This window comes from Coenobita brevimanus, chromosome 58, assembly GCF_032717465.1.
Source record: "Coenobita brevimanus isolate Jiangsu-jjx chromosome 58, ASM3271746v2, whole genome shotgun sequence".
Lineage (NCBI taxonomy): Eukaryota > Metazoa > Arthropoda > Malacostraca > Decapoda > Coenobitidae > Coenobita > Coenobita brevimanus.
Window position 1 is genome coordinate 4,541,710 of NC_137011.1, and position 16,555 is coordinate 4,558,264.

The following is a 16,555-nucleotide window of genomic DNA, read 5'->3' on the forward strand; positions in this document are numbered from 1 at the left end:
GAGGGGTGTTTCCACTTTGTCTGGGGCTACTCTTTGTATGCAAGTTTCTGCAGCACTCTAGGACATCAGCTGCATCCAGTAACATGATTAAGAATGAGATTTGCTATGTCAGACTTGTTCTGCCTGAGGACATTTTTTTGTTTTGTTCATTTTTTCCCACTACCTTTGCACAATTTATTTCAGCTCAGAAGAACCACCTCTTAGTGCAGGGGTTAATGAAGCCTATATCTAACCCCTCTATCTGAAACTGTCTTTCCTAAGCTCAATTAAACTGTAGAAATAGCCACCAAGCAGAAGCTGTTACTGTACGTGAGGTATCAAATTATATGAGATGAAGTGGATTGTTATGTATGTTTACAATGAGTTAGGTACTTCTATAATGAGACTGAGTTCTGTGCTATAGGACAATACTGCTCTCCTACAAGTACACTAGGGAATTCATGACACGGGTAAAACATGGGCAATGGAATGGTAATGGAGGTATAAGGGTAGTTTGGTGATGATACATATGTTGATTATAATAATTAATAATAATAATAATAATAATAAATAATAATAATAATAATAATAATAATGCCCTTGCATCAAATTATGTAGTTTTCATTTCATTCAAACTAGTACCAGACATCTTTATTTAATTACAGAAGTAGAACTAACAGTAAGCAGCTTAATGAAGACTACATACAACCCCTCCAGTATAATGAGTCTCTCTTAATCTGACTGAAATTATAGTCTCTAGGTTGTAAGAATAGAACAAAACATCATCTGATTCAAGCAGTATATCAAAGAGGTCACAGCACACAGCTAACATTAACCAATCTGAATGTGATGTCTGGTGAAGGAGTGGACAGGTACAGTGTTTGTGGGACTCATGATGGTAATAAAGATGTAATAAAGTACAGTAAGTGATGATAAAACTTACAACAAAGGATAACAAAAGTGTGGTACATGCAAGGTAGTGGCTTTGTGATATAGTGGCGAACTCCCAGAGATCTTTTGTGGAAGAGAACTTTTGTGGGCAGAGAGTGAACAGAAACAATGACTCCCGAGGATACAAATGACATGTGGTAAAAAAACAAACGTTAGAGTGCTGAATGACGATGTCTTACAGGGAATATAGTAGAGAGACTGAAGCCATTCATCTATGCAACAGGGTAACTCCGGAACTTTAATCAGTCTGTATTTCCCTCTGCCCAAGACCTCCTGTCACAGGCATTTCAAAATTAACAGATCTTGAAATTGGTTCTCTTGTTATTTTATTTATTTTCTTTTTCCACAACTGGTTGGTATGCCTTAGCATTTGGTTCTTTCTTATTTGCATTAAAAATGTAGCTTAATTCAGGAAGGCCCTCTACATGCTCTAGTATGCTAAAATAAAAATCATACTGTAATGTGAAATAATATAAATGACATGCAGTGAAGAAAGAGCAGATATGGTACTCAATCATGGTGTCTGACAGGTGACATAAATACCCTGGAGGATACGTAGTACAGATTGGGCAGACTCTCCAAAACGTTGAAGGTAAGGTTGCGAGAGGCAGATCAAAAAAGACCTAGGATAAGGGACTCAACAGGGAGGCTGCCAGAGTTCATAACAGCAAGGAATGCCACCATTAGTTGACTTCGGCCGACACATGCAAGCATGCTGGAGCCTTTATAAACGATATTATACAATACAAATTATTGTGTGAGTTCATGCAATGTGTGTGTGTGTACATATATATATATATATATATATATATATATATATATATATATATATATACAGTATACTGTATATAGCAATGGTATAAATGGCCTAATAACAGAAAAATAAGGAGTGCATGTGGCTTAGGTCAGGCAGGCTCTCAACGATCACCAATTGTATGTTAAATATTCAGAATAGAACGTGACATGATACAAATGATGCATAGCGAAGAAACAGTGGCTATGGTGCTCACTGATGGTCTCTAATGGGGAACATAAGAACTCTGGAGTGCATGTAGCTTAGGTCTGGCAGGCTCTCCACGACCTCGCGCACTTCTGGGGCGAGATCGGAGAGTGGTGTGGTGGAGGGGCGGGACACCCCACCTGCACCCCCCACACCACCCCCTTTGCCACTCCCACTCCCACTCAGGATCTGCTGCACCAGGGGGGAGGGGGCTGGGGGGATACGAGTGGGGGGGTTGATGCCACCACTCCCATCATCACCTCCATCATTGAGGAACTCCTCTTCTAGGCCTGGCAAAATATACAGTTGATCGGTAAATGGTCAGCCTCATTAAAGAGAGTAAAGAACTTCTTTTTAAGGCTTAGATATATAGTATGCATAAAATTTATCAGTACATGACTTGATTCACATAACAGAGTTATGAAGTTATGATTCTTACCTGTCCCTTCATACAGATAAAAGAGTAAGGGAATATATATACCAGTGCCTTTATGTAATACTGATTGCATTATAGTCACTAGTCAGTGCAGTGAATACTTGAGGAAATTTACTTACAAAACTTGTTACCATCAGAGAATTCCATTCATAACTGTACACGGTATTTTTCAAGGCATGATATGCTATCATGTTCATCAATCATTTACCATACCATTCCCGGCCAGAAAGTCTAATGCTTAAACACATAAAGGATTCTTATTACAGTGAAGCACATAAAGAACAGTGGCATGTACTTAGCATTTCAGGATCCATGCTGATTATTATGGAAAACCATTCTTATAGCTGATTACATGGAAAGAAATGAAGCAATGTTGTAGCATAACTTTATCCATTAATGCATATATAAAATTTACCTGAAACAGGCAATATGAAAAAATTTTAAACACAAAGAGTAACACTGTTAAACATTCTTATAAGTCACTTGCATAAAACAAATAACAGTAACATGCTAAAGTAACTCAATACATCACACACAGAGAACCAGGAATGGGTAAGTTAATTCAGAAACTAATTAGTATCTTTTATGCACTTAACAGCTGGGATGAATCAAACTTCCAGCTGTGTATATGACTCACCACCATCAACCCACACCACACGCATCATATACATGGTCTTTGATATCAACCACTGTGCCAGTAAGCCCATCAAAAACTCTTTAGTAATATTTCTGCTGACAAGTTTAGTCTGTGAGATCTACCTGATGGTCTGGCTAACTCTAGCACTGCATGATTCCACACTATAAATAACACACTCTTGTTTAGATTCAGAATTAGTTATCATGTGCCAATCATTGCCATATGCAGAATATCTCAGGAACAGCCTTGCCACCCAAAGCTGATGTACAATGACAAAATAACACATCTCTTCCAATGACAGGGTTAAATGTGAATATTCAGACATACAATTAGTACAGATGCACATATATAATAAACTAATTAAACTACACATGAAGCAAAAAAAAATCCACATACAGGTAACAAAAATACCATCCAAACTTCCACTTGTTAGTACCATATACCTACCTATAACAAAAAAAAAAAAAATAAAATAAAATACTAAATAAAAAATACATAAAATGAAATAAACTGCATACAGTATGGTTTAAACAGCCAACTTAACTTTATACAGATAAAATATACCTACTTATATTTTATGTGTCACAGTTTTGTGACACATAAAATACGACCACCCCGTACGGGATTGAGGCGTCTGGCAAATGATAGATAGGTAGTTTTGTTAAATTCAAACAGGCACGACAACAAACAGAAATTGTGCAAAATTATGGAAGCAAAGGGTTAAATAAAAGATAATCATGCAGCAAAAGAAGCACATACAACACCTCATGCACCAGCCAACCAGATTCAGAAACTTTAGGTTACTGGAGCTTCAACTGTGATCAAATGTGCTTTTCCAGTGAAGCTTAGTTTACTGTTGAAGGATAAACAATAATGGTACTGTAGTAGATTTTCCTTTTGGTTCCCCCCCCCTCCCCCAGTAAAATGGGCAATCTGCTGGTGCTTAACTCAACACACAGACTCTTGTAACCAAAGTTTCCACACCACTACAGCTTCCACCCAACTCTACTACTCACTTGCAAGTAGCACCTTAGAGGCTCCTTTACCAATATTAGTGTTCGTTAAGAGCAGATCCAAGTCAAACAAGGATGAGCTATAGGCTGAAATGGCCAAAAGATATTTCAAGGATGACATTTATGTACAGATTAGATCATATAATTATCTAATATTTTATACCCATTAATTACATACCCACAGCCTATATAATTATAAATACAAAAAGAAATATGGCTGGGAGAAGGAGGGAGGTGAGAAGACAGGAAGAAATCAGTAGGATAGAAGTTGTGGAAGCAATGAAGAAAGTTAAATTGGGGAAAGCCCCAGCAATTGATGGAGTGTGTGGTGAAATGCTGAAGCATGGGGGAGAGATAGTAGTAGAATGGATGTGGAAGATGTGCAGATTGGCCTGGGAGGAAGGTAGAATCCCGGAGGATTGGAAGTCAGGTATAATTATTCCCTTGTACAAAGGAAAAGGGGAAAAAGAAGTGTGTGGTAATCATAGGGGCATTTGTCTTCTTAGTATAATAGGAAAAGTGTATGGTAGGATACTTATTGACAGAGTTAGAGAAAGAACAGAGAAATTAGTTGGAGAAGAACTGGGAGGCTTTAGGAAGGGAAGAGGTTGTGTAGATCAGATATTTATTCTTAGATCTTTAGTGGAAAAGTTTCTAGAGAAGGGAAAGAAGTTGTATGCGGCTTTCATGGATTTGGAGACTGTATACATTATATGACAGGGTGGATAGACAAGGACTGTGGAAAGTGTTAAGAATATATGGAGTAGATGGGAAGTTGTTGAATGCTGTGAAGAGCATGTACGATGGTGCTAAGGCTGCAGTGCGTGTGGATGGTGAACTACGTGAATTTTTCTCTTTGAAAGTTGGGTTGAAACAGGGATGTGTCATGTCTCCATGGTTGTTCAATCTGTACATGGATGGGGTAATAAAAAGAGGTACAAGGTAGGGTAGTGGATGTTGGAGTGGCCCTGGTGAGAGAGGATAGTGTTTGGAAACTCCCTGTACTGTTGTTTGCAGATGATACTGTGTTGTTGAGTGAAGATGAAGGGAAGCTGCAAGGCTTGGTGGATGAGTTTGGGAGAGTGTGTAGGAAACGGAATCTAAAGGTGAATGTAGGGAAGAGTAAGGTGATGGTCTTTGAGAGAGGTGAAGTCAGTGAATGTACAGCGAGGTTGGATGGTGAGGAATTGGAAAATGTGAGTACGTTTAAGTACTTGGGTAGTGCGATGAGTAAGGATGGAGGTTTGGAGGGTGAAGTGCTTGAAAGGGTACAGCAGGGAAGAAAGGTTGCTGGTTCTTTGAAAGCAGTGATAAGAAACAGGGAAGTGAGCATGGAAGTGAAAAAGTTACTACATGACAGTATTGTGATACCAACTCTAACGTATGGAAGTGAAGCTTGGACGTTGTTGGAAAGACACAAGTCAAGAGTGAGAGCAGTGGAAATGAGTTATTTAAGAGGAGCCTGTGGAGTCACATGGAGGGACAGGCTGACGAATAAGGATATAAAGGAGCGTTGTGGTGTGGATGTGGATGTGATAGGAAGCGTTATGAGGAACACACTGAGATGGTTTGGCCATGTGGAGAGGATGGAGGGTGAAAGACTGGCGAAGAGAGTGTATGTGAGTGAGGTGGAGGGGGGAAGAGGGAGGGGGAGGCTGAGGATGAGAAGGAGGGATGGGGTGGAGAGGTATATGAGAGAGGGGGGTGTGAGTTGGGAGCAGGGCAGTGAAATGGCGGGGGACAGGGCGACTTGGAGGTGATTTGTTTGTGGCCACCCCAAATGGGATTGAGGCGTCTGGCAATAGATAGATAGATAGAAATATGAAAATCATTAAAGGTCATCTAAAAACTGTACAGTGTCAACATGATCATTATCCTAACTACATTTCAATGTTCATATCTAAAGCAAAGTTATTGATTTGGGTGGAACATTAATATGTGGACAAATAAAACCCAGGTAAAATGTAGCCCTTTCCAATCCCATCCCTCCTATGCCACACACTGTATGAGCTACTTGCAATAGCAAGTGCTAGACATGGGGTAAATTTTTTTTGTATATTATATGAATCCAACTCCAAGCACAAACTGGATGGTCCATTCCCTGAGACTCAAAGTTTCTCCTATGGTACATGTGACAAAGCCACATACCTTTAAACATGACTGATTTGGCAGTAGTACCCTCTGTCCATACTGAATACAGTACATGCTAATGACTGGTGTGATGGCATAAACGAAAGTGATTTCTATACGATGTAGGGTTTTATGAAAGATCAGGTAAAACTGTTTTAAGAAAATTCAAATCCCTCCAACCTGGGATCGAGCTAGAGGGTTGCCTCATCCCTTTGCAAGTACTATGGGTCACAAATCTATCGGTGCACAGGGAGTCTGATGCCTATCGAAAACATTCGAACAACTGCTGTACATTACCAACATCTCATTGTGTATCAACAAAGTCTGTTTATATGAACACAGTGTTTGTTACATGTCTGTAAGAGGATCTTGCTAGTTGGCGGTTTATAACACCTCCCAACATCAGGGTTACCAATGTGTGGTAGATCGGACACTAATATTTCAGTGACCTTCATTTTGTGTTCCTAAATGTTTCACACATACCATGCACTGATACTTTTGCGACCCATAGTACATGGCTGGCTTTACAGCCTGTCCTGCCTCTTTTTAGTAACTTTTGCCCACATGCTGGGAAAAAAAAAAAAAAAAAAAAAATACTGGTACATTCACCTATATACCCTGGGGTAAAACTGCCTGAAACTGCATAAACATAAATTCTTGGTAAAGGAAATGCAACTTCTCAAGTCTCAGAGCAAGCAGTAAGACAATCATCTATAAGAAGAGAATATATTAGCTCTACAGAACAAGAAATGACTATTTTGAGTAAAGCAACAAGCCCACACTTTGCTTTGGTGATATCTTGACATGACTGCAACTATACTGTACACTTGTGAGACACAGCTCTTGTTCACCCTCTACCTCTGTTTGGCCAAAATTAAATCACTGAACGGAGACTTGCTTTTTAGTAAGTCAGAGCTTTTCTAGACAGCACATGTGTCATTGTGAACTGTTCCTTGTGCATTCGGGTAAAGCTTCAAACTACTGCCTCGTTGTTGTTGTAGCCACAGGGTCATATGAAATGCGAACCCAGAGGACTAATAAACTTCCCATCTCCTGCAATTCACCTTTTTCCTTTCAGGAGATGGGGAAGTAGCTGAGGAACATTTGTATACGGTAATCTGGCACTTGACCCACCCAGTTATATCAGTGCCACCACATGAAGGCACCCCTCTCCTACTAACTATCGCTTTAACACTGGATAACATATCTCTGTTTGGTGTGAGGCCTGACTATCTTCCTTCCAACCTGGGGTAGGACCAGAGGGCGAAAACAGATTATGGCTCACAAGTGTATCTAAAAGTGTGCATATTTGAACTAGTAAAAAAGATAAGCTAGTGAAGTTTAATGATATAATGTATACAGTACTGACATGTAATAATATAGCAAAGACAATGAGACGGCATCTGCAGCTGATAAATTCAACTGCAGATTATGGTGATTACGATGATGATGATAATACAGAAGAGGAGGAGGAAGAGACTATAATTGATCAAATAGTTTCTTACACACACACACACACACAGAGGATAGCATAAATGATCAAATGGTAGTAATGCGCCTAAAACTGCACGAGACACTAATACTGTACAAACTAAAAGAAATAATCCCACACCAATCTTGAGTTCAGATACAGTAAACAAAAGACCTCAGGAATTATTAAACTGTCCATACTACACTAATTTCAAGTACTGAATAATCCTGAGTACCAAGTACCCTTTAAAAAGTACCTGCTATAATTTAACAACCTCCAATCTCAATTCATCTATGTTCCGTATAAGCATGACATTAATCCTTTTAGTAGGATGCTTCTTTTTGGGGGGGTGACAAATTATTTAGTTCAGGTTTAAAGAAACTACTTTTAGAAAAGGGGTTAAAATTATCTGAAGTCTCTGCTTCACAACAAAGAGTCTCTCATAAGCTAAATAAAATTAACTGTACTGGTAGTGGGGGGGGGGGGAAAAGGGTACCATAACTCATGGGGTGAAGTAGGACTGGATGATGGATGGATGGACATCATGCTGAAAAGGTTAATCACATATTGAACACTGAAAGCCAGTGACATAAAGTGTGGTGGAAAAGGATATCAGAATATACTGTCTTTATTTCTTAACCTTAAGTAACTGAGAGAAATTTCCTACCTTTAGTCACTGTGCAACTGCAGTCCGAACAGAAACCACAAAGTGCAAAGAAATACCTTATGTGTGTAATGCATGCTTATTCCTTTACCACAGGAACTTTTATATCCCCAAGCATAAATATTACCTATTGCAAAAGCTATAAAAGAGGTTTGAGAAAGAGGTGAAGAGAAGATGATAAAGCAGATGTGAAAATGGATGTCTGTTTTGTCCTGCATGGATGTGATTCAAAATATATACTGCATAACTGATAGTGCTACGTATCACTTTGCTCACTGATGTGCAGTTATCATCATCAACATTAAATACAAACAGACATGACAAAAATGATATAGACTGCATAACTGATAGTGCCACGTATCACTTTGCTCACTGATGTGCAGTTATCATCATCAGAATTAAATACAAACAGACATGACAAAAATAAAAAGCCACAAATAGGCTATTATAATCACCTTAACAAATTTACACCTCAGAGATTTACATAAGGAATGACTGAATGTACATGCAGGTATTCATCACTAAATTACATACCTGGGATGAAAGATTTTAGTCTGATTAATATATTCTTACAATGGAAGCCTGTGTATTGTAGTGATTTCACTCTCATCATTTCCAAATACTCTGATCCTCCAGGAAACCCTTCAACAAAATGGCCGTGAGAGAGTTGCCAGCTTACGTACAATATTTCTCGCACTCTTTCAGTCACTCCTCCCATCAGCGTACTAAACTACTCTTTTCTCCCACATCAATTATGATTTTCCTTCTCCGACAATACCCTACTCACTTTTTATAACCTTCCTTGGTATCCAATGTACCTATGTGTATTCTATAAACATGCCTATACTACCGTTTCTCAGTATGTTTCTTGATATCCACTCATGAATATTACTAATCCATCCAACAGTCTTTCTCATTATAATCATCATCTCCAACACCTGGATCTCTCCTGGAATGTCCATGAGAGAACCACCTCCATGCTGCTTTATCCTTGCATGTCTCTCCACTCTCTCAAACACTCCTCTTTCACTTCCTTCTCTCTCACCAATATACTGCTTCACTTTCTTCTTCCATAACTCATAAGGTCTGTAACACTACTCGCAATGTCATTTCTACATCAACAAAATATAGCACCAGCTACAAATAAGAGAAACAGTGACACAAAACACAAGAGACAAGGTTTCTCAGCCTGATGCCCTCATTCCAACTCTACAGTATACAGAAAATGAAATAAAGGTGCACAAAAACCAAAACTCAGTTACAGGATTTCTCTTGCAGAGAAAATACTACATTTACATCATCTATTGCTCCGTAAGGAACGTAGGAGCCCAGGGCTACGCAAGTTGGGCCAGACATTTAAGATTAGTGACCAGTCTCACTCATCCATGAGTGGCATTATATGACCAATAAACCTTAACCACCCCTTGGATATAAACCTACACAGGCTCAATCTGACTGGATCACCTTAATTACCCACTAAACCACCAGGTGCCATAATTTGGTTATATGGTTACCACCCAGCACAGTAAATAGTTTCCTGCTATACAGGAAACCATTTGGCTTGTCAATCAGTGTAGTCACCTGCAGACAGAAGAGGAAAGAGAGAAAGAAAGACAGAAGAGGAGGGAAGGAAAGAAGTAAGAGAAGCAAGGCCACAATAATCCAAATAAAAGCATGAATAATGAAGGCTTCCATATATGTCCCTAGGCAAATACTTGTTAAAAAAATAATGGTCACTGAATGCCACAATTATTTTGGTCTGAAACCACATTTGTGATGAGTAGTGAAATCCACTTAGTATTAAATAGTAAGGGTGGACAAGATAGCATATAGGCAGTCAAATACCAGCAAATAAATGAATCAATAAATAAAACCGATGACTTACCTGGTCCTTCCAATGGGTTTGTAAGGCCGCTTGAAGTCCAGTCGAACTTGGCTGGTGGGATCTGTTCCTGAAAATACAGTATTTTTTTTTTTTCCCCTGCTTTTACCAGACAATTTCATTACATTTAGAAAACTTCCAATTTCAGATATGACTAGAGCCTCTTCACTATAAGAACAAAATACTGTATTTGGACATAGCACGAACACAGTAAAAATCAAGTCACCATAGTGAAGATGTTAACACCATTTAGTCATGGGTACACCAGTCATTCAACTGAGAACCTGGTGGATTTCAGGTTCAAGATGCTCTTCTTCTCCTTCAGTCCACCATCCTCCTCTTGGGGGATATGGAGAGAGCTGAGAAGCACATGACTGAAAGGGTTAAACCTAATCTCCATTAACTTTCTCAGTTACAAGATTTGTAAATCTGTAACATATCATAAAAATTACTTCATTCTCCCTGATCCCTGTATTGAGGTTGACCATGAAACAGCTGCTGTTTTCTATGGACTAGAAGCAAAACCAAGTGCCAAAACCGGTTAATTACTTCCCAACAGCTGCTGGAAGCTGTTGGGAAAAAGAAAGAAAGAAAAAAAAAAAAGTTAAGATTTGTGAGAATGTGAGAGTCTCAACCTGGATTTTAACTCTATGAATAGACACTTAGGAGAAACATCAACAAGTGACTGTACTTGTGGCTGAAATCTTCCTGCCTAAGTATAATGACTGTGTGGCTAATAACCAAGCTTGTAGCCACATTTCATTTTCATGGCAGTATCTCCCTGGGTCTACTATTTCTGGATTTTACCATCGGACAAATGTACTTCAGACAGAAAATCTCTCTGCTTAAAGGAACTAAAACAAACCTCTGAGGCTCCATCTTTCCCCACCACGGCTTCACTGGAGACGTCATCCTTTGGCTTGGTGGGGTTGAGTGAGATTGGAGGTGTTGTGGGGTCCCTTGTGCCACCCCCTACTTGTACTGCCCCACTACTGCTCTCACTGGGTTTGGCCGGGGTGAGTGGGGAAAAGCTGAGTGTCTGGGCAAAGAGCGGTACAGACGAGCTCCATTTCTGGCCAAACAGCTGGAAAATGGGGGACCTCGTAAGCCAAAAAGGTACCAGTATAGAGGTCAACCAAAGTTCTGGCTAATTCCATTGACATCTCCCATAATCAAACAAAACTGTCAAAAGTTAACCAGAATAAAATACCAAAATGAGTTTGGGTGTAGTCAGACCAAAGCAGAAATATAACAGCTAATCAGTTTTTAGGGAGGCAAAATCTTGCCCATTAAATTCTTTCTAGAAGTGAAAAATAGTAATTTTCATATTACTGTTACCACCAGTTGACTTTTCTGTACTTGGCTACAGAGATATTACTATTAGTGAAGAAGTTAAGAGTAAAAACAGGATAAGTTTACTGCCATGTCACAAAAGTCCAAATGAACATAGAATTAACAACAACAAAAGTGACAATGGTGTAACAACAACATCAGCAGCAACACTGGTGGCAATGATGGCACTCACAATATTTCGTGCATCAACTCCGAGGGCAGTCAGGAAGGACGCATGTGCCCGAGTTGAGGCCCAGGAGATGGTGAGCCCCGGGCAGGACTCCAACTTGGTCTCCAGCCGACGCCACACGAATGCATCGCTCTCCACCACTTGCCGCAGTGATGGAGGTGCTGGAGACGGACTGGAGGGAGTAGTAGTTGGTGCAATGCTTGGCACCCACTTCCTCACCAGATTCTCCAGCTAGACATTGAAAAAATAAATTAATAAAATAAAAATGTGATATGTTTTATACCACTTCTTCACCAGCTTCTACAGTTAGCCTAGTGACACGAAAGACAATTTAAAGGACAGTTTAATATATATAATGTGAAATGAATCACTTCTTTTCATTAAAAGAATCTCCAGCCAAGGATGTTTCATTTCATGTCATTTCATTTTTAAAAGCTCTAACATGTCAGTATGTGTCAGCCTTGGTCACCTAAAGGTGGCTCTCCACAGTGCTCAATCTTTACCAGCCTCTCTACTCAGTCCCTAATGCCAAAGGTCACACTCTATGACCTCGACCAAAGTTTGGGGGTCTGCCTCTTGCAACTCTACCCTGAAAATTTATACCTCTCACCCTCAGCACTCAAATGTCATTGTCCATCTTCTGCACATGTTGAAACCACCTCAGTCTGACCCATCTCATCACATCCCTAATACATTCAAGTCCCATCCTTCCTCTCAACTCTTCATTTGCAAACCTAACCACCATAGGCCTGTCATTCAAGGACACACTACACATTCATCTGATCCTTCTGCTCTCTGTACATTTCAGTCAACAAACATCCTTCTCCTTTACTGCCCAAGTCTAACTACTTTACAGCATTACTATCTATCTATCTATCTATTGCCAGACGCCTCAATCCCGTTTGGGGTGGCCACAAACAAACCGCCTCCAAGTCGCCCTGTCCCCCGCCATTTCACTACCCTGCTCCCAACTCACACCCCCCTCTCTCATATACCTCTCCACCCCATCCCTCCATCTCATCCTCGGTCTCCCCCTCCCTCTTCCACCCTCCACCTCACTCACATACACTCTCTTCGTCAGTCTTTCACCCTCCATCCTCTCCACATGGCCAAACCACCTCAGTGTGTTCCTCACAACGCTTCCTATCACATCCACATCAACACCACAACGCTCCTTTATATCCTCATTCGTCAGCCTGTCTCTCCACGTGACTCCACAAGCTCCTCTTAAATAACTCATTTCCACTGCTCTCACTCTTGACTTGTGTCCTTCCAACAACGTCCAAGCTTCACTTCCGTACGTTAGAGTTGGTATCACAATACTGTCATGTAGTAACTTTTTTACTTCCATGCTCACTTCCCTGTTTCTTATCACTGCTTTCAAGGAACCAGCAACCTTTCTTCCCTGCTGTACCCTTTCAAGCACTTCACCCTCCAAACCTCCATCCTTACTCATCACACTACCCAAGTACTTAAATGTACTCACATTTTCCAATTCCTCACCATCCAACCTCGCTATACATTCACTGACTTCACCTCTCTCAAAGACCATCACTTTACTCTTCCCTACATTCACCTTTAGGTTCCGTTTCTTACACACTCTCTCAAACTCATCCACCAAGCCTTGCAGCTCCCCTTCATTTTCACTCAACAACACAGTATCATCTGCAAACAACAGTACAGGGAGTTTCCAAACACTATCCTCTCTCACCAGGGCCACTCCAACATCCACTACCCTACCTTGTACCTCTTTTATTACCCCATCCATGTACAGATTGAACAACCATGGAGACATGACACATCCCTGTTTCAAACCAACTTTCAAAGAGAAAAATTCACTTAGTTCACCATCCACACGCACTGCAGCCTTAGCACCATCATACATACTCTTCACAGCATTCAACAACTTCCCATCTACTCCATATATTCTTAACACTTTCCACAATCCTTGTCTATCCACCCTGTCATATGCTTTCTCCAAATCCATGAAAGCCGCATACAACTTCTTTCCCTTCTCTAGAAACTTTTCCACTAAAGATCTAAGAATGAATATCTGATCTACACAACCTCTTTCCTTCCTAAAGCCTCCCTGTTCTTCTCCAACTAATTTCTCTGTTCTTTCTCTAACTCTGTCTATAAGTATCCTACCATACACTTTTCCTATTATACTAAGAAGACAAATGCCCCTATGATTACCACACACTTCTTTTTCCCCTTTTCCTTTGTACAAATGCAACATACAAGGACCCTTTAGCACAGAGGGACAGCCCTCTCAATGTTTGGAGGGGCAACAATTCCCAAATCTTTTTCTGTTACCCTTTTATATAAAGTCCCTCAAAACTCTTCCACACATTCAATACCCTCCAGCATGATTAATCTCTTCCCACCTCTCTCCTTCCATATGCTCTCCTTTACATACTGTATGCTCAAAATTAGCATTATTTTGCAGCCTATCTCTAACAGCATTACATTTCTTAGGCACCCACTTATCACAATATCATGGCTCAAGAGTCTTGCTTGAGGTAGGTTGGTTGCTAAACTACTGCAGCATACTTCGGTATAAGTGACCCTGAAACCTAAACTAGTTTTTGGTGACAAATATTTTTATTTAGTACTTCTTTAATTTTAGCTATCTGACTTTAAATTCTTTTTGGAAGACCGATATTTTTGGAAACCTGAAATTCAGATTTGGGGGACTGCACCACAGTAAAGAATGGTACTGGTATAACAGGCTCCTACCTTTTGCAGAACTGGACTGGTTTTAGATGATGCATCAAAGGCAGCGTCCGCCCAGGAGTCTGCATCAGCACTACTCTCATCCTTTGAAGTACTAAAGCTGCCAAAACCTCCATCATCACCAGGCTGATTGAATGCCCCAAAATCATCATCATCCTCTACATTTGCATCATGGGAAACTGGCTCAACACTGGCACCTTTCTCATGATCCGCAAAATCACCAAAATCATTGTCGTCCTCAATGTTTGCCGCATTAAATTTCCCAAACTCACTTTCATTGACTTCCTCTGTGTGTGAGCTGAAGTCACCAAAACCATCCTCAGTGTCATCGTTTTTCGTGCCAAAGTAACCAAACTCACCAAAATCATCATCCTGGTTTGAGTGCTGTGACCCATCCTCACCAAAATTACCCTCTTCAACCTGTTTTCTCAAATCGTCAAAATCAAGCTCATCATCATCATCGTTGGTGCGATCAAAATCCCCAAAGTCTGAATCAACTTCACAATCAAATTTATTAAAGTCACCAAAATCCTCCCTTTCATCGTCAGGCTCACATTCACCAAGCACCGTTCTTTTGGGAGTGTCCAGGTCATTACCCTCATTACTATCACCAAATGAGGCACTTGGAACTGATTCTGGGGCAGCTTCATTTCCCGTACAATGTTTCTCTTCCGTAATTTCATCACCATCATCTATACTCTCTCTGTCTGTCCAAGGATGATGATCTCTCTTTTCTGTTATACTGTCTGAATCATTGCCTGCATTTTCACTGAGACTGTTGGAGTTTACACATCCACTATCTTCGGAGACAACAGAGACATTATTATTAGGAACACTTTCCCTTACAGAGGTGCATGGTGGTTCAGTCATAACATTACTGATTTCCCATTCTTCATCTGCATCCTCTGAAAATTCAACCTGTTTGTCTCCTCTAGCTACTGAATCCATTTCAGCATCACTACTACATTCTTTACTTTCTGTTCTTGAGACTTCCAAAGTTTGCTCATTACCCGAATACAAAATCTCATGTGTCTCTGGCAAACTAAGTGAACTATCAACTACTACCGAATCTTGTGCTTTCTTACTCTCACTTGCAATACTTTGTCTATCAGTTGCATCAGAACTGTCTAAATTTGATACAGTACATGCATGGCTATTATCACTGGAAATACTGGCCATGCCCAAAGCTTCACCGGATGCAAAGTCCCCAAACTCATCATCACTGCCAGATGCCGGATTCTGCGAGATGCTTGATAACTCACGATCCTCCACATTGTCCAGTGGTAGAGGAATACCCGACTTAAATACGCTGTCATTTGGCAACACTTTGCCATCACCCTCACAAGTTCCTCTCACTGACTGACTAGTGCTTTGGCTATCAATATCACATTCCACATTCACAGGATCACATAAATTACTGACACCATCATGGATTTCGGCAACCTTGGTCACTTCACTCCCAGTCTGAAAGTCACCAAAGTCATCCTCATCCCAATTAGACTCAGGCAAGGGTGAAGGCTGTGGTGGGGGAGTAAACTGGATGGGACGAGCTGAAGAGTTGATCCCAGAGTCCTCTTTACTGGTCTCCTCTGGGACTGCCGCTGGTACTCGTGTCCCTACGTGCTTATCAGGTGATGGCGGCAGTTTGTCAGAGAGTCCTAGAATGAAAGTGAAGCTAGAATACTGGACTGGCTGGTAGTTTTTATATCATCTTCCTATCTTAACATCTGAGTAAATTAACATCACCCCAACCCTATATCCCACAAAGATGGTGTGAGATATGATCCAGAAACAATATATGAGACAAAAAGTGACAATTACCTATCTGTATACAGTATTTACAAAGACCGTCATGATGTTTGCGTCAGAGGGAACTTCTCTTCATACCTGTGATATCAAATGAGGAGTTATGTGTCGAGAAGCTGCCAAATTCATCATCGTCATCCTCCCCTGGACACGTGACGGAGGGGAGGGAGTCCAGGGGGGGAGGGGAGGAGGAGAGTCGGGGTGGAATCATCTGAAAGGCCATGTCATCCTTCCTCAACCTGCTAAAAGAATTACAACATACAAAATTAGCTACTCAACATGGAAGAGTACGTATGGAAAGAAGGGAGAATAAGCATATGACATGTTT

At 40.5% G+C, this 16,555-nt stretch overlaps 1 protein-coding gene across 1 annotated transcript; it reads right to left on the reverse strand.

The window, feature by feature from the left end:
• Positions 1-1,936: 1,936 nt before the first annotated feature.
• LOC145402555 (uncharacterized) lies at positions 1,937-16,453 on the reverse strand. Its single transcript, XM_080274560.1, has 7 exons — positions 16,309-16,453; positions 14,425-16,079; positions 11,665-11,916; positions 11,029-11,247; positions 10,167-10,233; positions 4,020-4,103; positions 1,937-2,220 (listed from the first exon to the last, which is right to left on the reverse strand). Exons 1-7 carry the CDS (start codon positions 16,448-16,450, stop codon positions 1,937-1,939), a joined length of 2,703 nt encoding a protein of 900 aa, XP_080130686.1. The 5' UTR covers positions 16,451-16,453.
• Between the last annotated feature and the right edge of the window lie 102 nt (positions 16,454-16,555).

What these genes read in the sequence shown, in the direction of transcription:
- LOC145402555 (XM_080274560.1), bottom strand. Translation starts at nt 16,450, where the DNA reads ATGGCCTTTCAGATGATTCCACCCCGACTCTCCTCCTCCCCTCCCCCC. An exon ending in CTCCTCATTTGATATCACAG is followed by an intron (nt 16,080 to 16,308) that starts GTATGAAGAGAA and finishes CTTTCATTCTAG; the next exon opens with GACTCTCTGACAAACTGCCG. An exon ending in GGAAAGATGGAGCCTCAGAG is followed by an intron (nt 10,234 to 11,028) that starts GTTTGTTTTAGT and finishes CTGTATTTTCAG; the next exon opens with GAACAGATCCCACCAGCCAA.